The sequence below is a fragment of the Harpia harpyja genome, chromosome 16, assembly GCF_026419915.1.
Source record: "Harpia harpyja isolate bHarHar1 chromosome 16, bHarHar1 primary haplotype, whole genome shotgun sequence".
Taxonomy (NCBI): Eukaryota; Metazoa; Chordata; class Aves; order Accipitriformes; family Accipitridae; genus Harpia; species Harpia harpyja.
Genome location: NC_068955.1, coordinates 20,509,768 through 20,537,745, shown reverse-complemented (window position 1 = coordinate 20,537,745; position 27,978 = coordinate 20,509,768). Strand labels below are relative to the sequence as shown.

General features: G+C 38.8%; 1 protein-coding gene across 1 annotated transcript in view; it reads left to right on the top strand.

The window, feature by feature from the left end:
• Positions 1 to 27,978, top strand: part of TRIM66 (tripartite motif containing 66) — a 54,460-nt gene that overhangs the window by 17,092 nt on the left and 9,390 nt on the right. The window contains 11 exon segments of the mRNA XM_052811873.1: positions 4,938 to 5,070; positions 5,704 to 5,820; positions 7,627 to 7,741; positions 9,109 to 9,255; positions 9,400 to 9,517; positions 10,889 to 11,778; positions 12,778 to 12,939; positions 22,828 to 23,100; positions 23,307 to 23,535; positions 26,703 to 26,763; positions 27,488 to 27,662. Of these exon segments, the coding sequence (XP_052667833.1) occupies positions 4,938 to 5,070; positions 5,704 to 5,820; positions 7,627 to 7,741; positions 9,109 to 9,255; positions 9,400 to 9,517; positions 10,889 to 11,778; positions 12,778 to 12,939; positions 22,828 to 23,100; positions 23,307 to 23,535; positions 26,703 to 26,763; positions 27,488 to 27,662 (2,420 nt within the window).

Here is a 27,978-nt window from a genome sequence, read left to right as displayed (position 1 = left end):
AAATAAAATGATGCAAACACATAAACTAAAATCCTTTCTCATCTTTTTAGTCCTAAATTCTGTGAGCTGAAAAAAAAATTAACAAGGAGGTTGGTAGTGTATCTATAGGCTAGTTAATCTAAAAAATGATTGGGAATGTAATCTGTGCTTTTAAAATTATTATTATTTATGTATATATTATTTATTTAGGACATAGATATCCCCTCAGGATATTTCAAGGAAAGCAAATACTAGGATATACTAGAACTCAGGCTGATATTTTATTTTTTATTTTCTGGAAAAAAAGCATCCTCTGCTTTCAGATTCAGTAGCCACCTTCAGTCTGTGTATGGTGCTTCTGAGCAACTGTCAACTTCTTTGTAGGCCTTTGTAACCATTAAGAGACTCTCTATCCCATTTATCTTGCACCCTTAAACTGTTCTGTCTTTTGCCATTTGCTTTACAAGGGCCAGACTTTCTTTTGTCATCTAAAAACCGTAAGATTCCCTGGGTCTGAAATGAAGTAAAGTAGAAAAAACCCCCAACCACCAACCACATTAAATCCTGCCTATTCCTATTCATTTTGATAAACAATTTCTTCCTTGAGTGGCAGAACTAAAGGAGCCTGGCTTCCCTGGGAAACCTTTCTTTCTGCTTCTTCATTCATAACACCCGTGCTCCGTGTAACACATCTGATCACCCCTTGCCACACAGAACCTGCAGCTCTCTGTCACGGTTACCTGTGACATTCACTTACCCTGCACATCCTCCTGCTTCCTTCCTGGGCCATTGACTGCCTGCTGGGTGAGACCCAGCTCACACAGCTGAACAGCTGAGCTGGCTGCCAGGCAGCACCCTTAGCCTGGTGACTCCTTAGGTCATGCTGCAGAACAGTGTGCCAAATTAATGTGATTTTTGAGAACTTTACCCTTCATTCAAATTTGTATTTAGAAGTTAAGGGCGTGGGGAAGAGCAGGACTAGGCTGGGACAGAAAAATTCCATATTGTATAAGAAGAAAACAATTTTAAAGTAGCCAGACTTCTTTTTCCTACTGACTCATCCTTTGTAAGTCTGAAGTAAAGGCCCACAAAATGAATGCTGCTGGTAGGGGATTCCCTGTGAGGCCACCTTGGTCTTGGAAAGGGCTCCATTCTTGTTTGGAAACAGCTTTATTTTGTTCACTTCCATAGCATTCTGTAACATCTGGTAGCTTGAGGGGGGCAGTTGTGCTAGTTAGATTTCATTGTTGTGTACATGCTTATTCAGAACTGGAATGGGGAGTGGTCTGTGTCACAACTGTTCAGCTGAAAACTGTTACTGAACTCCTACATTGAAAAACAGACCTTATTGTTTAAGCATAAACCCAGATAAATAGCATGCACTGGACATCACTTTGATTCCTCCCCCTGCAAATTTCCCACTAACATTTATATGTTGTATGGTTGCTCCAGTGTATTCTTGTTAGCTGAACCACTTCTAGAGGTACTATAAAAAATTCCAGTTCTCTTGTGAGTGCCAGATTATTACTGCTGGTTATGAATATGAAGAGATGCTGAGATGTGGTTCACAGATGGGTTAAACTGCACTACTTGCAGTATTTCAAAGATAATGATTTTTCCTGACAGTTTAAAAAAAAAAAAAAAAAAGCAACCCAAAAGAACCCCAAAAACTCTGGATCTGTGACTGCAAGATCAAGATGTGAAAATGTTGAAATCTGCTTCTGGAATGAATTTGCTGAGCACTGGAGAACTAGGTGCTTGGAACATGGGCCAAAGCTTTACGACAGATTAAGCAGCAATCTTGGAGGAATAATCTCTGAAGGACAAACCTTTCACTGCAGGGGTCTGCATTAGCACTAGGAATAAGTGAACTTTGTTAAGTTCGAAGTTCTGCAGAGCTCTTGAACTGCTTAAAGTCATAAAACCAGAACTTCTTCCTCCTTAGTCCCAACTTTCTTAAAAGTACATGCAGTATTAGTACAGACTCTTTCCTTCTTAAGTGGAAATCTGTGCTTTGCAACTGAGTAGAAACAATCCTTTTACCAAAACTATGTTAGAAGTAAATGATCTGGTACTGACACACCAATTATTTATAGGCTAGTGCACAAACGGAATAATTTTCTCTTTGCTATACTGTTCTTTCCTTTCAGTCTCTCAAGGTTGAATATGAACCTATAAAATCAAAGTTTGAGTCACTGTGAATTACGCAAGTTGAGGGAGAACTCTATTAGCCAAGATGAGATTGCTTTTCCAAAGTTGACATCAGCTGGCCAGAGGAACAGAGATTTAAAACTTTCTGTTAATTATTCAAGAGATCCATCTGAGGTAAAGAAAATACAGGCTGTAGAAAATGGTGACTCAACTGATGTTAATTCAGGATTTAGGGCAACTGGACTTTCCCTGTCTGGTCCCAGAAAAAACAGAGTTGTGTCCTTGTTTAGCATCTGATTTGTAAGAATTCAACTTATTTTAAAACTGAAGAGTGTAGCTCTGAGCTGAGTATATAGTAAGTTGAAAATACCATGGCTCAGTGGCAGCCCTCACTGATATGTCAATTGAATCAGGGAATTACTAGTGGCAGAGGCTGTGGATCTGTGTTGTAATTAGGTAACAGTGGTTTTTATCCTTAGTTTGCATTTGAAATCTGCTTGTCTCTTAAATCTGACACAGTACTAAAAACCCCACTGATTTCTCTGGGATGATTACAATCACCCAAAGGCTAAAGGACCCTTCAGAGAGACAAAAATGGAGAAATCATTATGTAAGATTGTGACTAGTTTTCATTATACTTGGACCTTAAAGACCGCATCTCATTATAAGTTGGAGTTTAATATGAATAATTTGATCCTGAGTTTTCAGAATAACAGCTTGCATGCTCTGCAGGTGCTGAACACTTAGAGGGGCTTTTCCGACTCATGAAAATTGAGATAGTTATTATGGGCTTTTTGTTTTTCTTTTAAGATATAATATCTGACTCCATAGGGGAGGAAAAGATGATCTTTGACATCCACCTTGGTTATATATTGGTTATCCAACCTGCTTGGTTACATATTATTTGCATTGTCAGCTGCAGGTTTTAATGCAAAAGTACATATTTGCAGTACAATGAGAAAAGATTTGCTGTCAAGGTGACTTCAGTTTGTACCTTGATAGAAAAAAAAAAATTGGAGTGGGCTAAAAGCACCCTCTGATCCAATTTCCTCTTTTAATAATGCTATCTATTATCATTTGATTCAATAATAATATAAACCAATAAACTTTCCTGAAGAATAAAGCATGATACTGTAGTAAATAATTCATAACAATGTAAACTATGTAATGCTGTTACATAAAAATCTTGGCCTAATTTATCTCAAATTATCTTCTTGCACACTATGTTAAGACGGCGGAGGGGAAAGCCAATTGAACTGGAGTAAGTAAATCAACCACCTCAGAAATGTTTAGAGTAGATAGCAATCTAAAAAGTAGGAAATTTGGCATATTTTCTTTAGAGCATGGCATGGATTTTCTCTGTGTTTTCATTCTTTTTGTCACCCATCAGGTTTTCTTAGCCTTTCTACTTCTATATTGTGCATTTTCCAATTTGAAAATAAAGCGACTAAATTAATATAGCTTGCTGTACACTGTGTGTCTGTGTTACTGCAACAGTATCACTTCAGATGCTTGATTCTATAAAGGGCTTTCTTTTGTTACAGGATGAGAGCCTGGTCCCTGCCACAAGTTGGTTTTTTTAAATGTTTAGATAAGTAAATTAGGTTTGGTGGGGGAAAATTGAAACATTTTTCTCATTTTATGTGAACAAATAATGATCTAGAAATAAGCAATGTTTGTATTTCATTTAAAGTTTGTATCAATAAGTGTTATCTAACAGTGATTGTTTTGTTTAATTTCTCGTGTGTTGGTAAAGAATAATGGGATAGTGTCTTTGTAGGAATACTTTGAGGACGCAGCCATGTGCTTTTCTTGTTGTCCCCGTATATGTCCCTATGTGCTAATAATGTTGATGGTTCTGTGGACAAGGATTTGAACGCTGACCTGCATAAATCTGTCACTGTACTTTAGCATTGCTTGTGCTTTTTGACCATTTTGAGAGAATAGTTGTTTTCACCAGTAATAATGATGGGTGGTCCTTACACTGGTTAATAAAATAAGGCTCTGGAGTCTGTGTTTTGGGGGATCCAAGAGCTTCCCCCTCCCTGCCTTAACTATTAATGTAGATGTACTTGTGAATGTGTAACTTCAGTGGAAGGGGTTTTGTTTTGGTGTGGTTTAGCAGGTTTTTTTTGCATTCTTTCATTGCAAATGTTCCTTCTTTCTAAAACAGTTCTGCTGTACGCAGGAAAGAAGGCAAGAATAGATTGTACAGGGGCAACACTTCCACTTTAGATATCCACTGTCCATTCTTACTCTTCATCACATTACTCTTTAGAAAATACTTTTAAGAACAGGTTTGAGTGCCTGATATCAATATCCCCTAGCTGCTGAAGCTTATGTACTGCATTTACAACAAATACAAGTTTGAAAAACAATTCCCCATGTGACTTTTTAAGAACAAAGGATTTCCTTGCTTCTGCTGTGACTTCAGGTTTATTTAATATATTTGCTTTTCTATGTTTTACAATACAGATTTGTTGACCGGTTTGCTGGACCAGGGTATTCAAAGTCATGAGGCAGGTGCCCAAAATCGTGAGAGATATTTAAAACACATGAGAGTTTAGAGGACAATATGAATTTGGTTTGATGACTTGTTTCTGAACCTCTTTGATGTGCTCAGTTTGTAGGATGTATAAGGCCAGGAAAAAATATAAACCCTGCTTCATATAATCAGATGGTTCCAGGGTCTGGGTATTTTAAAAATAACATCAAGACTTTCAATAAAATTGTGAGAGTTTGGCAACTCTTTTTCTGAACTATAATAGTAATCCTTGTCAATGACACCATTGCTTTGTATTCCTCAGCAACTGAAGATGAAGGAAGCGAGTTTTCCTTATTTTGTCTAGTGCACACTCAAGAGCCCCTCAAGCTGTTTTGTGAGACCTGTGATACTCTTACATGCCACAGCTGCCTTCTGACAGAGCATAAGGAACACAGGTACCACACATTGATTCCTTAATCATAATCTTGTCTAAAACTGTAGCTAATTTAGATTTAAGACTGTTCATCTGCATTTCCTGTCAGCTGAAGTTGCAGTCTAGTCCAAACTTAAAAGCCACAGCAAACTCAGTTCAGTTGTCTTACACTCATGCAGTGTAACATATGGGTTACTGCCCTCACAGAATCACTCACTGCTCTCCACAGTGTGTACCTTCCCATGTCTGCCCAGATACTATGTGTGCATGCATATAGTTCCTCGTGATTGTGCTCAAAGGCACAAGTTGAACTCAATACTTAGCATGGTTCAAATACTTCTGTTTGTCTTTATCAAAGACATCATGACTGTACAAGACAAGAGTTACCAACGCTTAAGCGTGCTGCTTGCCTGTGGAAATGTGTGAGCCATGTAAGGAATTGTCTATACACAGTGACACTTTTTGTGAGATAAGCCTGCCTATATGAGGGGCGATAAAGTTTAGCTGTCACAGAGAACATTTGTAGTAGGAAACAAGTAGGGGACCATGTCCAGACAGGTATTAAGGCAGCTGGTCCCCTAAACTTATCAACTGATAAGTTGATTACTTATCAACAGAAAAAAACATGGTGTGAGAATTTCCCCTTCCTTCACAGGTTCAGACATCTTGATGAAGCTTTGCAAAATCAGAGACTTATCCTGGAAAATGTCATAACTAAAGTGGAAGAGAAAAAAAATGGGATTCAGGTTTCAGCTAAACAGATTGAAGACAGGTAATTGCTATGCATTTGTTTTTCATGAAAGTGGGTGATCAGTAAAAATATTATTTTCATTAATGAAGATTAACAGAAGTAAATGCAGATGCTATATTTTCTTTTTTTCCTTGGAGGGTAGGAAATAATAGGAAGACTAAAAATATCAAATTCATGTTTAAGTGGTACTGACAAGTCATGGCATTGTAATACATGATTCCATAGTCCTTATGGCATGTGACAGCTGACTTCAGAGTTAAGATTTCTTTGTACAATCTGTTTCTGAACTAGAATTTGAAAATACTAGAAATAAAGATTATTTTAAAAATACCATATTTCTTCAAGAAACCTCAAAACAAGCTGCAATTCCAGTCAAGACCAGTATAAAAATGAAAATATTTCATTATATGAACTGGATTTTGGCTACTGATTATGTATTTGTCAGCTGTTGGATCTCTCTTCTGCATGAATAAAACAATTTCAAACACCCTGAAAGAGTACAAATCTATTTATACTACTTATACTCTAGTATAAAGTGAAATTATTTTTATATGGCTTCTGCATGTGTTTGTTGACAAAGAACTTTAGACTGTTCTTGGCATGAAGTTTGAGAGAGTCAATCAGCATTAGCATGTCACATCCAGAGGATAGTGATCAACAGCTCAATGTCCAGATGGAGACCAGTGACACGTGGTGTCCCCCAGGGGTCCATATTGGGACCAGTACTGTTTAATGTCCTCATCAACAACATAGACAGTGGGATCGAGTGCACCCTCAGCAAGTTTGCAGATGACTCCAAGCTGGGTGGTGCGGTTGACATGCCTGAGGGATGGGATGCCATTCAGAGGGACCTGGACAAACTCAAGAAGTGGGCCCATGTGAACCTCATGAAGTTCAACAAGGCCAAGTACGAGGTCCTGCACCTGGGTCGGGGCAACCCCCCTGTATCAAGATAGTCTGGGGGATGAAAGGATTGAGAGCTGCCCTGCAGAGAAGGCCTTGGGGGTGCTGGTGGATGAAAAGCTGGATGTGAGCCAGCAATGGACTCTCGCAGCCCAGAAAGCCAACTGTGTCCTGGGCTGCATCAAAAGAAGCGTGGCTAGCAGGTTGAGAGAGGTAATTCTGCCCCTCTACTTCACGCTGGTGAGACCCCGCCTGCAGTACTGCATCCAGCTCTGGAGCCCTCAGCAAAAGAAAGACGTGGACCTGTGGGAGTGGGTCCAGAGGAGGGCCATAAAAATGGTCAGAGGGCTGGAACACATATGAGGACAGGCTGAGATAGTTGGGGTTGTTCAGCCTGGAGAAGGGAAGGCTCTGGGGAGACCTTATTGCAGCCTTCCAATATTTAAAGGCAGCTTCTAAGAAAGATGGGGACAGACTTTTCAGTAGGGCCTGTAGTGATAGGACAGGGGGTAATGGTTTTAAACTGAAAGAGGGTAGATTCAGACTAGATATAAGGAAGAAATGTTTTACGATGAGGGTGGTGAAACACTGGAACAGGTTGCCCAGAGAGGCTGTAGGTGCCCCATCCCTGGAAACATTCCAGGTCAGGTTGGACAGGGCTCTGAGCAACCTGATCTAGTTGAATATGTCCCTGCTCATTACAGGGGGGTTGGACTAGTTGACCTTCAAAGGTCCCTTCCAACCCAAACCATGCTATGATTCTATGTCTGAAGAGAAGTGTGGGAGAACTTATGGGAAATGGTACAACTTCCATTGGACTTCTCTGTCAATAGTTAGATCGGTCCTTGTAACAAATAACTACTAAGCTCTGAATAAATGACATACCAGTTGGCTCATCCAAGGTTGTGTATCTCTTACCCATAGGTTGCTTGAAGTAAAACATTTATACAAAAAGGTAGAAAATCAAATAAAAATGGCCAAGATGGTTTTGATGAATGAAATCAATAAACGAACAAACATCCTTCTTGAACAACTTGAAGTAAGTAAGGCTAGTTTCTTTGATACCTTGGGAAATTAAACTAAATTAAATTTAATCCCAGTGCCAATGGAAAGAATATAGACTGTAAGAGATATTGTCCCTTTGCTTCTGTTTTAAAATATTTCTTTTTTTTTTCCTGCAGTATTTTATGTGGAATCAATGGTTGACAAAGATTCGGGATGATGTGGCAAAATGTTTGCTTATCATGAGTTAACCACATTTTCTAATACAGTTACAGAGAATATGTGTGCACCTTTTGAGTACTTTCAAAACAAACCAGCTTCTGGTTTTAATATTTAATTTGTAGAAGACCATGAGCAGCACATTTAATATCCTGTTTTGAAAATGATCCTGTGGTCTACTTTCTATAACAGAACCTGCAGCTGTGACTCTTCAGTTTTTCGATGTCCAGTTGAAGTATATATGATTCTATTTTCAAATGTGCTGAGCACAAAACCTGCTATCAGATCTTATTAGAATTTCCACTTCTCAGTTATTCTTGGGTAATTTTAGCAGGTATTGGAAAGACAAGGCACTTGGCACTTACTGGCTACGTTTGAACTTACATATTTGACTCAAATATGGTTACTCAGCTAAGTAGCTTTACAAAAAAGAGAAACATATGTTCTCATTTTGGTATTATTAAACATTAAGTAAATTCAGTGTTCATGTGTTTTGACAACATTTCAGTGTTATAGTGTTTCAGTGAGTTATCTGTAACCATAACTGAACTGTACATATGCTTGAAGTACATGCACAGTGTTCTGTTGAAGTGCATGTAAGGGGCATCAAATGAAATCAGGAGGTGCCACATTCAAATCAAACAAGGGCAGATAGTTCTTCACATAAATGGTAAATAAGCGTGGAACTCCTTGCTGCAAGATATTGTGCGTGGGTTCAAAAGTAGTTAGACAAATTCATAGAAAAATACACTGAGGGTGATAATGTAGCCTCTGTCTTTGTGGTCCCTAAATCACGAATTGCTGGAGACTGGAAGACCATTCTGAGGAAATGCTGCACGCTTCCCCTCTTTTTATATTCTTTGTTGGGTCTCTTCTCTTGCATATTGTAAGAGACAAGAAAGTGATCCAGGTGCAAATTTGATTCAACTTATACAGCTTCCTTGGGTTACATTATTCTGTTAAACCAAAACCAGAATGATGTAGGTCGTTCGCTCCTGGAGAAGTCATTGTTCTTCCTGAATTCAGACATATCTGTTGACTAGGATTTGCTTTCTTTTTATGATTGGTGGTTTAAAGAGATTCTAAATAACAGTGTCACTGCAAATAATGCATAATGTAGTGCCAATGATTGTATGCATTATGTATGTCTGAAGAATGACATCTTCTACTGATTACTATTAACAGAAAATCACCAGTGAAAGGAAGCAGAAATTGGAGCAACAGCTGCAAGGTGTTGTGGTTTTAAGCAGACAGGTAGAACATGTGCAGAACTTCATCAGCTGGGCAGTGTGCAGTAAAAACAGCATCCCATTTCTCTTCAGTAAAGAACTGGTAAGAGCAATACTTATTTTCTCAGTAAATTGAAATTGTGCAGTAAGCATGAGAACTTTTTTAAGGATTTAATGTTTCTCAGATAAACATTTTTCATGATCTTATAATTGTGAATAAAATCATCATCCTTTGATCTCTTACCAGATTGTATTTCAGATCCAGCGCTTGTTAGAGACAAACTGTAACACAGACATAGGCCCTCCTCTGAACATCAGATTTACTTGGGATCCCTCCTACTGGACTAAACAACTGTCCAATCTGGGTAAGGAAAATATATTGTTGTTTATTAAGCAAGTGCCCAAAGCTAGACAAGACAGATATAGACAATACAGTACTTTCCCTAAAGTGCTATCCTTTTTTGTTTTGACTACCAGTTTTGTACCTCTTGTCATGTACTGAAGAAAAGCTAGTGTGGCTGAATTTTTCTGTTTTTTCCCTCTGGTTATATCAATTCACCTATTAAGACATCATTATATATTAGTATTACCTTATAAACATTACCTAGAAATACACTCTATAAATATCATGTTTGATGGTCTTACATAATCACGATGTAAGAACACAACTACTAGTTTAGTGGAAACACTGTGCAGGACTAAACAAATAACTTTTAACTGAAATTACTTAAAATGTAGTGTCACTGGCTATCAAATAGCCTTGACTTTGTCCAATGTATTTGAAATTCAGTTCTGTCCCAGCAAGCAATAGCTCTGTAACTACACCACTGTGACTGTGGCAGTCCTGTAAGGAGTACCTTGGGTGAAATGGAGTATCTGCAGTGGGCCTTGTGCTATTATTTCCTTTGCCTTACCCAGGGGCAGATGGGCTCAGTCATGCCTGGGCTTCTCAGATCCTTCAGTATCTTAGTGGCCGAGGGACCTGAGCAGTGCTTGAGACACTTAAAATTAACGGGCACAAAGATGGCTTTATGACATTGGCTGTATAATAATTACAGTGTTATTTATATAATGAATGTGCATACTGTGCTTACTGTGACTTTGTTTCCCACCAGCTATAAATTTCACAACTGCAGTGAGTTTTTACAGTAAATTCAGTTTGGTGGGCCGATCAATGGTCTAAAAGATTGGTTCTCTTCCCATTTTAAGATATTTAAAATTAGATGGGGTAAAACACTATCAAAAGTATTACAGGCAATAATCTTCTCTTGACTAAAAGCATGGACAAGATCAGTTCATAGGTCACTTCTGTTTCTAGCTTTTATGATTCTCACCTACATAACATCAATCTCTTTTATTTTTGTCACTTCCACCCTGGAAGCAGTCTTTTGTACCTGTGCTTATGGATGAGAAGCTATGCTCATACTTTAGTAAAAAATGGAAATATAAACCATATCCATCAGTTAAAATAAAATAAGTTGAGATCAATTTTTCAAAGCATTTGCTGGTAATTCAACCATGAGTTCCCCTGACATCAGTGGGAGTTTGGTGTGATTTTACATCACTGAAAAATCTTGAAAAATTTGTCTTGAAGGTATGTTGAAGGACTGTTTGGATAGGACATTTGAATATCTTTTATATTTGAAATGAAGACATGGAAATGGCCATCATTCACAGTTTTTATTGTGTAAATTTGTCAAGATCATAGGAGGGAGTAAATTTGCTGGTTTTTTCAGGTGGTTTCACTATGGAAGGTGGACAGGTTTCTCACTCAGATGTGCTACTCTGCGGAAATGTGCAAGGATTACAGACCTCCTCGTATCATGGGCACCGTTCACCAGCATCACAGCTGGAGCCTGTGAATAGCCAGCCACATCAGTTTCCACCTGCAGTTCAGTGTCCTACGCCTGTGTGTTGCTCACGCTGCCTCAGCACACCTCACGCAAACAAAGCTCAGCCTTCTTACCAAGACATAAACCACCATCAAAATTTTCGACAACCTCCTGAACTGCATCAGCAGCACTTTCCTCTGCAGTACGGCATGCAGCAACGTGACAAAGAGCAAAGGGGTGCCCCCCAGCCTGTGAAGCTAACACAGTCTGGGCTGGAACAGCAGTCATGGTCAGAGCCAGAGTATGAGTCTGGGAGGATGGGAAAGCACTTACCATCCCAGCAGCTGCAGCAGACTGCATCCCTGGGTTATGCTGTTGTATCACATGAGGCTCAGCAAGTTCACACAAGCCATCCACAGCCATTCCGCACACAGGCTTCTTTGCAGACATCAACTGTGCAAGTGCAACTTGGTCATCTCCAGAAGATAAAATCTAACCACTTGCAGCAGCCACCACAGCAGCAGCAGCTGCCACCAGCATCGCCACCATCAGGTCAGAATGAGAACACTCACAAACAAGTCATCCAGCAGAGCCTGGACATAATGCACCACCAGTTTGAACTGGAGGAGATGAAAAAGGATCTTGAGCTTCTTCTGCAGGCCCAAGGACAGTCCGGCTTGCAGCTGAACCAAGCTAAGACACCTCAGCATGTTCAACAGACCATAGTTGGTCAAATCAACTACATAGTGAGGCAGCCAGCCCCAGTTCAGCAACAAATCCAAGATGAAGCACAAGTAAGTTCTCTAAAAGTTCTTTCCTATTGTGTTTAGTCAATGTAAGCTCAGAAATGGGAGACACCTTTGAGATTTCATGTATTGGTTGAGCTTTCTGTTGTTGTCTATGTTTGTATTCTGCAGAGGCTTCATGCCTCATGCAGATTGGGCCAAAATTTTCTGTAAAGTGCTGCATAAACAACCTGGATCTCAAAGATCTGAATCTCTAAATAGACGAGGTGAGTAGCAGGTGGGAGAATAAAAGCATCATTGTTCCTCCTTTGTGAATAGGTAACTAGAGGACTGCAGTAGTTTCACTCTCCATTTCAACTCCTTTTTACTGGAAACTTTAAGCCCTGGGTCCTTGGAAAAGATTTCCTTTTGATTCTGAATGATTAGTGAAAAGAGAGTGAAGAACACCTTCTTTTGGTCTGAGAGTTATTTCCCATTCTACTAGTAACTGCTCTTGCTACTGCATCATGTCCTTTAAGATTTTCATCAGTATGCATACATGCTGTTCTGTTACAGTTTTGTCAGCAGCACTAATTTCTCCCCTTTTTTCTCTGTTGGTAAGAATCCCGCTTTTGAAAAAGAGACAGTGCTTGGTGGTAAGCATCCAAACTACAAGGCAGATAAGGTGCAGAATAAGGTGGCTTTGAAACCCATTCAAAACAGTGGGGATTGCAGCGGAAAAGTGGCTGGGACTTCCCATTGTGTAAATTCTGTGGAGTTCCCACCTTGAATAGCTCTCAAAATGGCTTACTTGTAGGGGCAGACTGCAGGCTTTTGGAATAGCTGTACATTTCAGCAGCTTTATTGATTTTTTTTTTTTAATTCATTAATGTTTGAGAGAAATCTTTCTCTCTTCATTTATCTCTCTACTTAGGGTTACTTTGAACAACTTTGTTGTTTTAGTCTTTCCAGTCTCGTCATATTGTGTATGCCGTGAGTTGATGTGAATTTGTTACCATTTTTCTTCCTGAGATTTTGAAAACACACATCCTTAATTGTGATTTGTAGGTCTGTGAGAGTTCCACTGAACCTGATGCCCAGAAACCTGTAATTCCTCTTGACAAAAGTGATAGTCCCTCCCTGGCACAGTCACTAGATGAAGAAGCCAGTGTGAGCGGTCACTCCGCTGAGAGCACATTGCAACAATCAGCTTTCCACCCAGTAAGGAAGGTATAAAGAACTTTTTTTAAAAAAGTATTTTAAAGGGAAAACGTGATTTGATAATATTGAATATAATATGGCATTGGAATCTGCAATCAGGTTGAAAAAATTAAAATACAGTAAAAGTTGACAAAATGGCTGTCAGTCTTGGAAGACAGTCATAGCCTAACCTAGTGCGCATCTCCCAGTAAGATGCCTACACACTGTGCTGTACCCAGGATCAGCAACTGCTCTATAAGCTCGTAGTGTTTAGATCTGGCTGGCATGATTGTTAAGGATGAACTGGTGAATGAATAGAAGACCTATTTCTTCACTGAGTAAATTCTGTCCAGTCCCTATCTCTAGGGATTTAACTGTCAAGACTTGCTAATTACCATACTAGCAGCAGTTAATTTGAGAAAAAAAGTCAGAGATTCTGATGAAATCAGGCCTGAGAATCATCCTTCAAAATAGTTGCCCTGGAAATAACAACACTAATTATTACTGAAGATGTGGTGTCTGAAAAGGGTATAATTCTGTTATACTCCTCCTTGCTCATGTATAAGCAGAAAAATAATAGATTTCTGTATCTCTAGAATATTTCAGCACATAATAGATTCATGCTTTGATCCTTGCACCTACTGGGAGGCCCTAACTATTGAAGAAGCAGCATAAACAAAACCAGGAAGGCTCATCTATATCAGTAGATCCTTGCTGGCTCTGGATATCACCTGTGCATTTGAGGCAGAGAAGCTGCCTTTTACTTCTCTGTACAGTTTGTTTAAAGCACTCCAAACAACACTTCATATTCTGGTTGCTCAAATCTGTTTGGTACTTTTGTGCATGACTCATGTTCTGTACCATGTAGAAGTGTTTCATGGATATTTTTTCTTGGAATTTGTGTGCAGAATATTGTGGAAAAACTTGTCTTTCCTTACTAGCCCCAAAAGGAAGTTATTTTATCCTTCTTTATTTAGTATGTAGCTTTGTTGACCCAACATATTTATGATGCAATACCCATTCAGAAAGTTGTTGGAGATCCTTTTGGGAATTGTAGAGACACAGAAAGGTAATGATTACTGAGGATCTGGAAGCAGCATGCAAGTCAGATTTGGAAGCCACGAAGAAATCTGCAATTGCTAACTTAATCCTGTAGATGTTATGGAATTTCTGGATCAGGCTGATGGTATCACAACATTCTGAGATGATGCTCTTTGGCTCTGAACTTTCACATGTGGAAGCAGATCTCCCTCAACCTCTGATGATAGAGCACAGGACTGAGGAAAGCTGTGCAAATTTTCTAGGATAGGGCTACCTTTACTTTAGGATATGACTGTAAAAATTGAAGATGTGTATTTAAGCTCTGAGCAAGACCATGAACCTAAGCACATACTTTTCTTGTAATGCAGACACACCCTCAAAGTTATTTGTGAAAATGAATGATGATGCTAACCAACCAGGTTTCAGAGGCTTTTTCTACATGCATGTTGAAGAAGCTGTCCTTTTTCTTCTGGACCTGTAAAGGAAGGTTACTCCCAACAGCTTAAACAAGAAAAGTCAGAAAGAGGGTAGAAAATGGAAGCAGATGTGCAAGAGAGAGCCTGGTGTAGTCTGATGGGAAAAGGAGGAGAAAAAAAGGAAGAAGGGCTGATTCATTGCTGTACAAGTTGAGAAGGCAGCAAGAGGAGGATACTCCTAGAAAAAAAAAAATGGAAATTTTTCTAATGGTGCTGAGAAGTGTATGCTCTTGTGCAGAAAGCACAGGTGTCTCTGTTTTTTTACTAGTTTCCTGGTACCTCTGCAAGAAATGAGGACATTCAACAGCTACAGTATCCCACATCTTTGATTGTATTTATCTCTTGTAATGAGCTGTTTGGGATGAAGCCATAATGTACTGACAGCTCTGGCAGTGGCTAATTAGAAATGATGAAGGGAAGCAGGACAATAAGGAAACCCTTGAAATAAATTCTTCATGAATGCTGTTTAAAGATGTCTGCTTTTGCTGACAATTAGGTTAAATCTACATTTAAATGGGAGATTGGTTCCTATTTAAGAACAAGGGGATGTGTCTATTGATTCTCATCTCTGTTTCACCTGATTAAATATTTTCACGGTCATGTCCAGACAAAAATTTCTGTAGAGGTGTTTGTCTATTTATTTTCATATGGGCTGTATTCAGAACATTTAATCTCTCTCAAGTTCTTGGAGGACATGGAAAAAGTGAATGTGGTGAAGTCTAAAATACTGCACTTGGAAAATACGGTGGAGAAAATGGCTAGAGAAACCTTTTGCTACCTGGAGAAGAGATGTATTCTGCCTTTTGGAGAATAATTGGTATTGGACTTCTTGGCCTTGTGTTGCAGTTCCGTTGAACTCTGACCGGGTTCGTTGTGCACAGCATTCCTAGTGGAGTAGGTAATTCTCTGGCTACTGAGATTCTTTCATTAAAGAGAAAGCAGTGTGAACCATGATGTAGAAAAACTCAGAATTAACTCTTTAGTGGTATGTTTGCCAAGATCTGTCAAAAAATAAAAGCTTCCATTAGCCCAGTGGTTTCCTTTATTTTGGAGGGGAGCAAGACTTGATTGCTCATGTAATTAAACATCTGTGCATTAATTTTGAAACATGTTTATGGTATGCATTTGATACTATTGGCTGATAACTAGATGAATTGTCTGTATATGGGATCATATTTATGTGTGAAGCAATATAGAGCAGATGCTATTAATAGTTTGGGATCAAAACATTACTCATAAACGGGGAAACCACAAGTACGTTATTCAGATCATCCCAGACAAGTGCTGGTGCAGCCGTTACACCACGGTGTGAGGCACACGTATGCCATGTGAGTGCTTTTGAGTTCAAAGAACGCCTGTTCAAGTTACTCTGATGAGTACTGTTTTCTGTCCCTCACATTTAAAGCTGGTTATTGATAAGGAGAAGTAGAGAAGCAAGGATGAAACATTTTGTGCGCTTGTAAAATGTCCTTGTGTGTTAGATTTCACCATCTATCAGGACAAAAATTAAATCTAGCTTCAATGAGCAGACAGAATTTTGGCTTTCCAGTCATATAAAGTAAGGTTTTCTAGCTGGTGTTGATCAGAAACATTGGCATCAAGGCTATTGCTGTCTTAAAGTTCAGAGTAATTCCTGTCTGTGCCTATCTGCTCTCTATGTATGTGTATAGTATAGTCTCTAAACATGTAACTTCAGCTATGTGTGGGCTTATTTTCATTCGTTTCACTGTTTTTGGAACATTAATGGCGATATTTTGTCAGCCTTTCTGTCTTCCTGTGTATTCCTCTAACTATTCTTTCTCTGTGAATTGAATTTTTTGCGCAGAATAAATGTTTCTATACTTAGACCATTGATTGTTTGACATAAGTCAAGTACTGCACTTAGCATAACTTTGGGCTTGATTAGCACCTTTTAAGAATGCAACACTAGAAATGAAAGTTTCCTGTCTATGTACAAAATGGATACAATTTTCTCTTCAGGCTCCCCTGTCAGTATACTTCACTCATGTAGCTGGGACCTCTGTTTTGGATCATGGAGTTATTCTGTCTCCATGCCTGTCAAATACCCAACCTCTCCAGCAAGACAGAGGACAAATCTCAGAATAACTTTTGTGATACCTGCACTTTTGTTCTGGGGAATCGTGCCAAGCTCTGGTAAACAGATTTTATACAAGCTATTGAATTGCTAAGTTGCAGTGTGAAGGAATGAGTACTCAATTAGATTAACGATTTTGTGGAAAGGGTTACCAACCTTCTGCAATGATACGGTCCTCCTGTTGCTTTTACATAGTATGATATTGAGTTATTAATTTGCGCACAGGACTAGAGAGGTCATCTATTCTGGAGCAGAGGTGAAAATAATAAGATATTTTTGGCCTAATTGTGTTTTCAAGTGTAATAAAGGGCATAAAATTCCTGTTTTGCTTACATGTACCTAATTGTCATTTGTGGCTGTGATGAGCAAGAGGTCTAAAGGCTGTACCTAGCATTTGAAGAAATGTCATAATTACTGTACATCTATAGCACAAATTTGTAGTTTGAGCCTCAGGTGCTGCTGCAACAGACATTGGCGTTGTTGCAGGGCCAGCTGGACATCTCTCCTCCTCAGATCCATAAGTGTACCCCTTTCTCTAGTTAGAAGCAGGGCCTTTCTTCTGCGAGGGAGGATTCCTTGCCTTGTCCAGCTGTTTGATTGGGTCCTGGGCAGTAGACTACTCTGTACCATACCCACTCATCCGAAAAACCTAACTGGCTTGGGCACTTGTGGTTCTGCTTTCTGGGGCACTGATCAGTTGTGAGTAGATTGGACAGCGTTTGTCAAACCCACGTTTGGTTATGTTCCTTAGAAAACTTTGAGGGTTTCTTCCCTTGAGCTATTATTTCACCTTCTGCTTAAAATAAATCTCTGAATACGTCATGCACTGTATTAGTAAATTATTACTGAACAGCTGTATCTGTTCATGTATAGCTGTAGCTAATAGCAGATGCTTAGGAAAGGGTATAATAAACAGACGAATATAAACTGATCCTTTGATGATACACTATCCCAGCTTCTGAAAAACAGCATGTTAGGGACTTTCCGATACGAAGGTTGTACCCAGACAACTGTGTTTTGCAGCTCTTCATGGACCCCTCCTCTATGAATTTGTCTAATCCATTTTTGGAGTCTATTTTAATACTATTGGTCTCCTCAGCATTCAGCAGCAACTGAGTTTTGCATAGCATGAGAAGTTCCTCTGTTTCCTTACTTTAAGTCTGTTGCCTGATAATTCAGTAGGTTGCCTTCTAGTTCTTGTGTTAGGAAACCCAGTGAATAATCACTCTATATTCACCACCTTCATAATATCCATATTTTATAGGTCTATATTGAATTTCTTCTCAAACATTTGTTTTTAAAGCTGAAAAGTGATTGCTGGTCTCTCTAGTGTAATTTTTTTCATGGAAGCCATTCTATACTTTGGCCCTTTATGTCTTTGGCCATTTTTCTATATTATGTGAGTTTGATAAATCTTTTTGAGACAGGGTGACCAGAAATAGTAATCAAGGTGTAAGACGTGGAAATTTTGTATAGTGCTATAACGCTGATTTTTGTATTGTTCTTTCTGATTTGCAGTAAGTCCCAGCTTCTAAGTTCAAGAGCTCTGTCTGTCTCAAGCACCATAAAGTAGCTGAAATGGGGAAATTCTAGAAAATATTCCATGCCATCCAAGGAGCACTCTTGAGAGCACTCTGAGAGAGGCTTCTGTTTTATTCCAATTATATGCAATGGTGGCATTTCATGCAAGACTAACATAGTGACAGTTCATGGTGGAACCTCTCAACCTCTCCTGGGACTTCATGCATGTGAACTTCTAGGCTCTGACATGCCAGTGCTGCTGTTACTACAGGATTATCAGAGAGAAGAGTTGATCTCAGTCTGCTGTAGGTGGCATTCTTGGGTATTTTGCCCCAACACATTTGTCCTAAGCTTTATTATTGACAACTCTTCCATCTTGGTGGCAAGTGTTTAACTAATGATTTTTTTTTTTTTCTTTAAAAGCATGTGAAATTTGTGGGAGAGGGGTTGTGGGGCACAGTGCAGGTTTTATTTTTATTAGTATTGCACTGAGCATGTTGTGACTACTTAGTGACTGAAAGTAATAATAATTTAATACCCTACCCTAGGACTTAAAATGTGAACTTGGGACCCGGGTGAGTTTGTTGTTGCTGTTTTTTTTCTAATTACTATTAATTTTAGGGGGATTAGAGGTGAAGGAGGTAACGATAACAGCCTGGACTTTAGGGTCCTGCAAATTCCTAAAGTATCAGACTATTTTTTGACTTTAAAGAATTGAGCTGCTTACAGCACAAATGCATTCATGCTTAATGCAATTAGATACATTTCCCAGAATGTTAATTTAACAAAACCTTTTCCTTTGACCTGGAAAAAAGGATAAATAAAACACGATGCTGCTTGCTCCATACGATCTCTTCCTCCTTCCGCTTTAAGCAAGCTCCAGTTTATTCAGACAAAATGTTAAGGAAGATTTGGATTCTTTTTCTCATAAAAACGGAAAGGAAATCCTTTAGATTCTATTCTAAAATTGGGAAATATGAATAGGAAGCATGTGTAGACGGTGCTATCAGTGCTGCTGTGTGCGGTGAGTTAAACAACTGGATTGGAGTAGTACATTTGTTTAACCTCCTAGCATAATGAGCTGCCAGGGGGATTGCTCCACTTAATAGCAGCCGTTCATTACTCTGCAACCATTTGCAGCGTGTTATTTCTCTTATAGCAAAGAGAATTGGCGGTTCCTAGTTTTAGCTTTCCTTATCTGTGACACTTAATGTCAACAGCCTTGAGACTTGCCAAAACAATCCTAACAAATCCTAATCCCAGTGTTTCAAGGTAAGTATTTGCTTCTCAGAATTCTTCTGTATTAGTGCTGCATGTTTACACTGCACCTTTTTAAATGCAACAGTGATCAAAGAAATATTTGAACTGAACAATATGTTTATTTTTTGTTCTCTGAAGGCACTTTGCATGTTCTTTCTTCTTACCTTTCACTACCATAGCTATGAAATTTGTGGTAGAAGGCATTTTGGGGTTGTGATGCTGCTGCCATTATATTATAAGGATCATCAGACCAAAATTAATTATGAGACAATGAGAATTCCATTTATAATGACACAGATGTAGTTTGATGTGCCAGGCTGTACATTAAAATGTCAAAAGTTTCAAAATTAACCTACAGCTGAAGTCACCCTCTACCCAAGAGCATAATTAATGCTTGTTGTTGTTCAAAGGGTGCAATGTAAAAGTAATAGAGCTTTTATAAAACAGAGATCAATTCTTTAAAGGCATCCCATTTGCAAAAACTAGCTGAACTGTCAAGGGAAAAGAGAAATTTTTGCTAATGGCAAAAGAAATGATTATTTTAGGGAGTGAATTAATAGGCTATTAATGAGCCTTGTTCCCAGTGCATTGTTCACTTCACACTTGACAGCAGTTCCATGGATCAGAATGGAATGTGTCTGTTCTTAACTGTGAGTTTTAATATTTTGCACTGAAAGATCATAATGTTGCTTCATCATTAAAATAACCACAAAATTAACTTTTGCCCCAAGGGAAAGACAGATGGCAGTTTGATGGCCTCATTATTCTTTTTTCTTTTTAACAAGAGTAAGGTTTTATATTGGCTTATATAATCTAAAAAGATCTCTGAAGAAACTGATGCTAGCTAGAAGAGTAAAAAAGATATAGCCATATAATGCAATTGAATTTCACCTTTCTAAAAATTTTAGTTGTGCCAGTCTTATGCATGTGTCTATTTCTTTTTTTCTGCAGTAGGAGTTGTCGCAGCGACTACTCCCAGTAAGTAAACTTGTCTCACTGAAGCCAGGAGTAATCCTACCATAGTCTTAGTAGGGCTAACATTTTGCCTGCAGTGTATACAGTTACATACCGTCGGGTCTTCACAGGGTCAGATCTCAATACGTAATAGATGATGGCACGCTCTGGTAACATAAGTAAAGGAAGATGCGTGTAGTGACTAGAAGTGAATAGCCACAAGGTCTCCAGTTAACTTGCTATGCAGCTTTGGGTGGTGTGGCGACCACATGTGTGCCTCAGCATGCCCATTTCCAATGGAGCACAGCATTATGTAGTTCCTATTGACTCAGACAGGAATTTGTGGATGCTTTGTGCTTTTGAGAATCTGGCTAAATAAATATCTAACTACCTCACAGGGACTTAATTAATGCCCACAATGGACTTTGAAATAAGGGGAAAAGGCAAGGCTGATTACAGTCCATCTGTTCAGTTCAAGCACGAATTCTGCTTATTCGTTATATTTTCTGTAAGTGATATGAGAACAATTCACATGCTTATTTTGTCATCTGAAAAAGGCTTGTGATAAAGAGAGTGATGGAATGAAAAGGGAAATGTGTACTTGATAGGCCACATTTGTCACTGCATATGCAGGAACCCATCGGAAGCAAATTATGACAGCAAATGAACATTTTTGATCTTTGTGGACTTCTTTAGGATGTGTGACCATGAAAGCTGGATTCCTTTCTGACCTACATATATTCCTTTGGTTTGAAACCTAAGCATTCTTAGGAATGCTCTATCAGACAGAGTATATGGAAGATTGTGCCTCCAACAATGCATTTCCTCATTTGCTGTGTTGTAGTTTTCAGCTCAAATGTAAGGTAGGAAGAACGTGTTTGACTAGTTCCAGCTGGTTCCAAGAAGCTATTATAGCTCAGACAGCTTAGATTCAGGGACATTCATTTTCCTCAAGAGGAGAAAAATGGCCAATACCGTGGCTGCAGAGACCCAGTACATTCCGGGGTGCCTTCTACATGGAAGGACTGTTTAAAACAGACTTACTAGAGCACTGTGTGGTAGAATGGCACAAACCTTCCCTAGTGCTGCAGAAGAGCTGACCTCTTTCTGTCTCAAATACAGGCTATTTTGTCTCATCAAATGTAAGTGGTCACTGTTCAGGCAAAGCTCCTACTGTAGCGTCTATTGCAAATTGAGGAAAAAGAAATTAAATTCCATCCTTAGGTGGGAATTAATGTCTGCGGGCAGAGTGTTCTCTTAGCGCACAGGTGGTATGCATTGCAAGCAGAGGAATTCAAGACTGACTTCTTTGGCATTATGTATGATTTACACAGGCACAACTGACAGCTCAATCTAGGCTACTGTCTTTACCACTGTTGGATTAAGATGGACAAAGGTATCAAAATCCAAAATGGAGTAACAGTTGAGAAAAATACTAATTAAATCTAGGAAATGGGTTCTGTCTCAGACTCACTTCTAAGTCACAGGCCCCTAGCAGAAAAATAAGTACAACAATGAAATTAAACTCTAATTCAGATGCAATCAACACATTTCTTTTGTCTTCATTTATATTATGAGTGCTACTTACTGTATTGTAGTCAAATGAAAAGGATTTATTCAGTCAGTTATCAAGGGTGAAACACCAATGAACTGTGATGAAATAAATGGAAAATTACATATTCAAATGACACAGGTCTGCATACTTCTTAAGACTGCTTATATTTGCTTCATATGGATGCTAGAAGAGTCCTGATTTCAGTACAGTCACACATTCCTGGAGTAAGGCAGCTTAAGGAAGTCACCTAGATGGGTGGATTTGCTTTGTTTTGCATGACAGTATTTCTGTGGTTTTGACAATGACAAATCATGAGACAGTAGAAAATGCATGTTGCTAAAACTATTTCAGAGACTTTGGTAAATACTATTTTTCTTTGGAAACTAGACATGTACATCCTTTCCTCGTTAGTACATGTAAGATGTTTCTGGATTTACACTATGATAGTTAAAGGGCAAATGCCTTAGGTTTTAATGGCACAGACTCGCTAACTAGCATAAAGTTTTCAGCATCATTAACAGTAACAATAGGTTCATCCACTTGTGTCAGATCTGAATAGTATTTCTTCTGAATCTTTCTGAATAAAGTGATCTGATGATTTTTGAATAAAATGATAAAATTTCTGATCTGAATCTTATTTCTTCTGCAATAACTTAACAGAAGCTAGTAGGGTTTATATCAAGGATTGATTTAGTACAATATTCTACATGCTTAGATTTCCCATTCTTCGTAGGGAGTTAAAAATCAGGATCCCTTGGTCTGATCAAAGGAAGACATTTTTTGTAAATCACAGAAGAGTCTCCTTTTCCAGTTTTCAGTTTTAATGGTAGAAACTCTAAAGCTTTTGGAAATGGTGTAAGATTATAGTAGATACTTTCAAGACCGCGTGACACAACTGGTTGATTATGTATAGCTGAAACAGAGTATCTCATCCAGTATAGAAAGAACAGTAGCATTTTGCTCCTGAAAATCTTATTAACTTATTGGGGTTTTTTTCTTTTTTTTTCTTTTCCCAGCATTCAGCATCCTTAAACATTGTGGGCTTTTCAGACGGTTTAGAAATGGAATTACCTTCCACAAGGTTATCTAGCTTGGCCGATCCACAGACGCAAGGTGCAGCCACTGTAACACTTGGCCCATCCCCAAATGTGCTTTGTGACTGTGATACTCCACCAGAGTCGGTGTCCAGCTATAGCTTGGCGTTGGGCAGAACTCCAAGTGACCTGAACCCTGGGGCTGCCACTGGCCTTGCACCAGGTGATGCACTCCAGGGCAGCACAAAGTGCAAGGTAGGAATCACTAAAACTCCTCTACTGAAAGGGAGTCCGCTTTCATTGATAGTACATATTATTAGTCAGTCAGTCAAAGGCAGCTATTTCAGTAAGTAAAGTTTTCCTTATCTGGTATTTGAAGACTCATTACAAATTATTTTCTTAAGATGGAAAGAAAGAAAACTATTAATAAAATTTGATTTTTTTTTTTCCCTCCCCTGAAGCTGGAAAATGAAGACTTCAATACTGTAGATCATCCTCTAGAAAACAGCTTGGCTACTGCTGGGCAAGATGTAGTTAATGAATTAACTCTTTCTATGCAAAAAGTGCTGGAAGAACCTATTAATCTTTCAATCAAAAAATCTCAACATTGCACTTCTCCTTCTGAGCTGCTCAGCAACACTTCTTTCCTGCCTGGGAATGCCAGAATGAGACAATTTAGAAGCAAAGAAGGTACCAGGCTTTTCATTATTTCATTTAGGTTTTTGGTCTGTCTGTCTTAACACTGTGCATTGCAAGCATTGCAAAGCAGTATGCTTATTAATGTACTTACATATAAATGTGCTTTTCCAGCAAGCTTCAAATATTATCAGAGTATTTAATCCAATGGAAAATCATGTTTGTTCTCATTTGTGGAGAAAAAACATGGAAATGATATGCCTTGAATTTGTAACATCCTTCATCTATGAACCAGAAATGAGCGTGTCTGTGTGAAGTACCTGGAGTATTAGTTCTCTTAGAAGCAGTCCTGTTAATGAGACCTGCAGTTATGACTATTGAAGAGCTGGTTTGAAGAGTCCAAATTCAATTAAAAAAAAAATTACTTCCGAAATGTAATGTGCCTTCTGCTAAGTCCTTCACATCAGTAGCATAGCAAATTTTTGTTAGGTTAATATATTGCACAGTGTGTGCTTTTGCTTGGCTCTGTCTACTGTGGAACACTCCCTTCAGCCAAGGCCTATTTCTTCAGCCTTAATGGAGAATTAGACCTTACTTAACTCTTTTCATGGGCAAATTGCCAGCATCCTTGTGTTACACTGTAAAGCCTCATTCCTGCAAACTCTAAAAGTCAATGGGACTATTCATGCAAGCAAGGGATTGCAGGATCAAGCTGTTATCCTGTGACTTATGCCAATATTTGGCTGCTTTTCTCTGTAAAAGATGAATTAATATTTCTATCTCTATGCTGTATTCAGAGATTTCTAATTAGTACAAAGGAGGCCTAGCTCAGTGAGCCAAGGAAATGTATTTGTCTTCTCTTAAATGTACTATGCCAAATTGTGACAATTATGCCACAATCATTTGTGTGAGTTGTAAGAATCAGGCACACCCCTAAAAAGCTGTGCCTCAGTCAGGCTTAAGTGTCTCTGAGAGGAGCAGCTTTGTAGTATCTGGTTTGGGCTGTGTGGCACTACACACAGAAAGCAGCCCCAACATACAAAATCTCACTATAACAGATGCTACAAATTTGCTCTGTGCAAACCACAGGTCCTGTTGTGCAAGAGGATGGAAAGACTAGAGCGTTGAATTCAATGCTGCTCCCTTTTCATAAGGAAGGATCAGGAGTGAGCAATTCCCATCCTGCTCTCGCTGTTTAAAGGTGTACTGTGAGGGGACACCTGAGGAGATACAGGCACCATATGCAGTGTGCACCAGTGGCAGAGATTAACTCTGTTGCAAAGGCAACCTTGTCTTTGCTAGTGGTCTCAGTAGGACTTAACTGGCTTCAGCAGTTGCTGTGCTGCCAAACCCCACTGCTTCTGGTATATATCTCCAATGATGCATCCTTTTCTAAAAGAAAATCTAAACATTTCAGCTTAATTTACAACAAAATACTTCTTATCCTAGCCGCAAGGGATGTGCTAAAAATTGTACATTATTTCATCATTTTCCCTCTTACAGACACTTTTCTTCTTATCATGGCTTGTGTAAACACCCCCCCCCCCCCGTTCTCTTTCCTAGACTAAACAAACCTGATGGTTTCAGACTCTCTTCATGGGTCAGGGTTGTGATTTCTTAAACCCACCTCCTTCCTGCTGCACTATTCTGGGTTCTCTGCAATTAAGGATTGCTGCCCACAGCCAAAGGCAGTGCTGTAGCTGAGGCCTCTGGGGTGCCATGCAGAGCCAGGGTATCAACTTCTTTTGTTTTACATTCCTCACTGCTGGTAATACACTGCAGGGCGGCCTTCACCTTTTGACTGGCATGTAGTGAATGGTCCACATTAACCCTTAGTTTCTTCTACAGAACAGTTCCCTAGTCAGTTATTTTCCTTTGTGATTACATTCATCTGATCCTTCATAAGCATAATACTTACAGTTACCTCAATTCAGTCTTACTGATTCAGGAGATTCTTTTTCTCTGATGTATTAAGATCACTTTGTAATTATAAACCTTCTCCACGGTGTTTGCAACCCCTCTAGTGGTGTTTTCCACAAATTTTATAGGTACTATTATTTCTTGAGCCAAGTTGCTGATGGAAGTGTTGATTAATATTAGGAACCCAGCACCACTAGAACATCCTCTGGTTTGACAGCATGCAATGAGAGCTGCTCCTTCAGCTCAGTGTGCAGTCACCCTTTAGTAATTCTGTCCAGAGCCATGACTATCACCCTTCACCTGAGCAACAATCACAAGCGAATAACACTTTAGGAGTGATATGAGATGCACTTTTCCTTGTCAGTCTTGATTGTATTGTGTTTCCTGTGGGCTGGGAACAATAGAGTATCTTAGAGGCACATTGCTTTCAAGCTATGGGTTACGTACCATTGACCTGAGCTAGATTTTCTTTAAAAAAATGTATTTTCCAGGCACTCATTTATCTCCAGATAGCCATGATATTTCGTTTGTTTTCTTGTTAGTATTGTGTCAAACTAATTCCTAACAAAAGGAGTTACTATGAAATTTGAAAGTGGATTGGTATTTATGAGGGCATCTACTGGGGCATTCATCTCTACCCCATCCCATTTCTCCAAAGTTGTTTCGTTACTCTTGTGTCTATTATCAGTCAAGAGCTACAGTTACTTGCATAACAGATAGTTTTGAATTCATATGTTTATATGTTACATAACATATCTTGGAGGATAGAAAGGCATCATATACAGTGTAGCTTTCATCCCCCAGTGGCAGATGGGAGACACAGCTTCCTTCCTGTTTTCAAGTAACCAGAATTATCCAAAGGCTGCTTAGCATAGAGCAGGAGACTGCAGAGACTTCATGAGCCTCAGGGGTTCAGACCTTAGTAGGTCTGTTTTTTTCAAGTGAAGGCTGTATAGCAAAGAGGATTACTTACGTTGTTCCATGTATATGGATGAAAGTGGCTTGGCTGTGTACATAAATAATTCCCCGGGAATGTAACCATTTTGACAAAATATTTTGGAAAGGCTCCTCATATTCAGTATAGAAGCTGTGGTTAAAAGCAAAGAGAAAGGAAAAGACTGTATCCCAGAATAGAAAATAGCATACACATTTTCTATACATATAGATTAAATGATTCCATAATTCACTTATTATATCATATTAAACACCAGTCAGAAGTACATGAATATCGAAGTACTTTCTACCCTAATCTGACTCTGATATTATAAATATTTTATTCATTTTCTTATCTTCTGTTCCAGATTCCAATAACTGTGAAAAGGAACATTTTGAAATGGATATGAAAAGCAATCAGGATGTCAGGTAACAGAGTCTTTTTTTATACAAAAGTACTGGCCATGAAATTTTATGCATGTATTTAGAAAATTTGTCATACTTAATGATAACGGAAAACTTAAGAAGAATGCAAGATTCCTTATCAATAATAACTATGAAAGTTGTGAAGTATTCTCTTAAACTAGAAAACAACAATTTAAAAGAAGTGGTGAGTTCATGTATTTCTGTTATTCTGTGTAATTTTCCAGAATGAATAAATATTTGCAAACTTATCTCACTTGAACAATTAGAAACTGTTTAGCCCCAATTAAACCTAAAAAATGTAATGGGAACAGGATTAACATTATCTCAACAACCTTATAAAGTTTTGTTTTCAGCTACTGCTGTGATAATATTTTGAAGTAAAGTTGATGAGGTGCTGTGTTTCTGCTTGAAGCCAGCTACACTGAAAAGTATCAAGCATGACTTAAACTGGAATAATTAAAACAAAAATATACAGAGCAGGGCAAAGTTTTAGCACAGAAGTTAGTAATGCATTTACACGTATGATTAATTTAAAGTGATTGCACTCACATTTCTTAAAGAATTGGCATGTGAAAAAACATCCAGATTTTCAGCGTTTAGCCAGCAGAGTCACAGTTACAAAGGGAAAGGAGCACAAACAATAGTGTGTGAAAAATGTTGAAACTCAGTAGGGAGGAGAATTTTGTGGAATATGACTGAATTTAAGCATCTGTCATTTTGATTGTAGAGCTGGCCCTAAGGAGCAGAAGATCCCCTACGTGCGACTGGAACGTCTGAAAATATGTACAGCAGAAGCGGGGGAGCTCCCAGTGTTTAAGCTCCAGCCACAGGACAATGAGCAGGAGGGCAATTTCCTCCTGATAACTGAATGTGGGACCCAGTCTTCAAGTATGTCTATAAAGGTGAGTGGAATTTCCGTGAGGCTTTACCTGCTTTCTCCCCTTTATTCCACTGGCTTGTACCCACAGTTTCTGAAAGTTATTATACACTAAACAAGTCTGTTGATTTATTTCACCCTTGGAAACTTCTGTGATGGGTTGAAGTAATAGAGAATGCAGCTTTTAGTTTGCTGTGTAGCTCCCTGATACTTCAATTTCTGAGAAGTCTGTCTCTGGGATTGGATAGCTGTAGTGTTTTTGTAATCTAGCAAACAACCTGGCTCATCTGTCTAGTTACAAATATAGTATAAATAGCTTAAAACTGACCTGAATGCATATT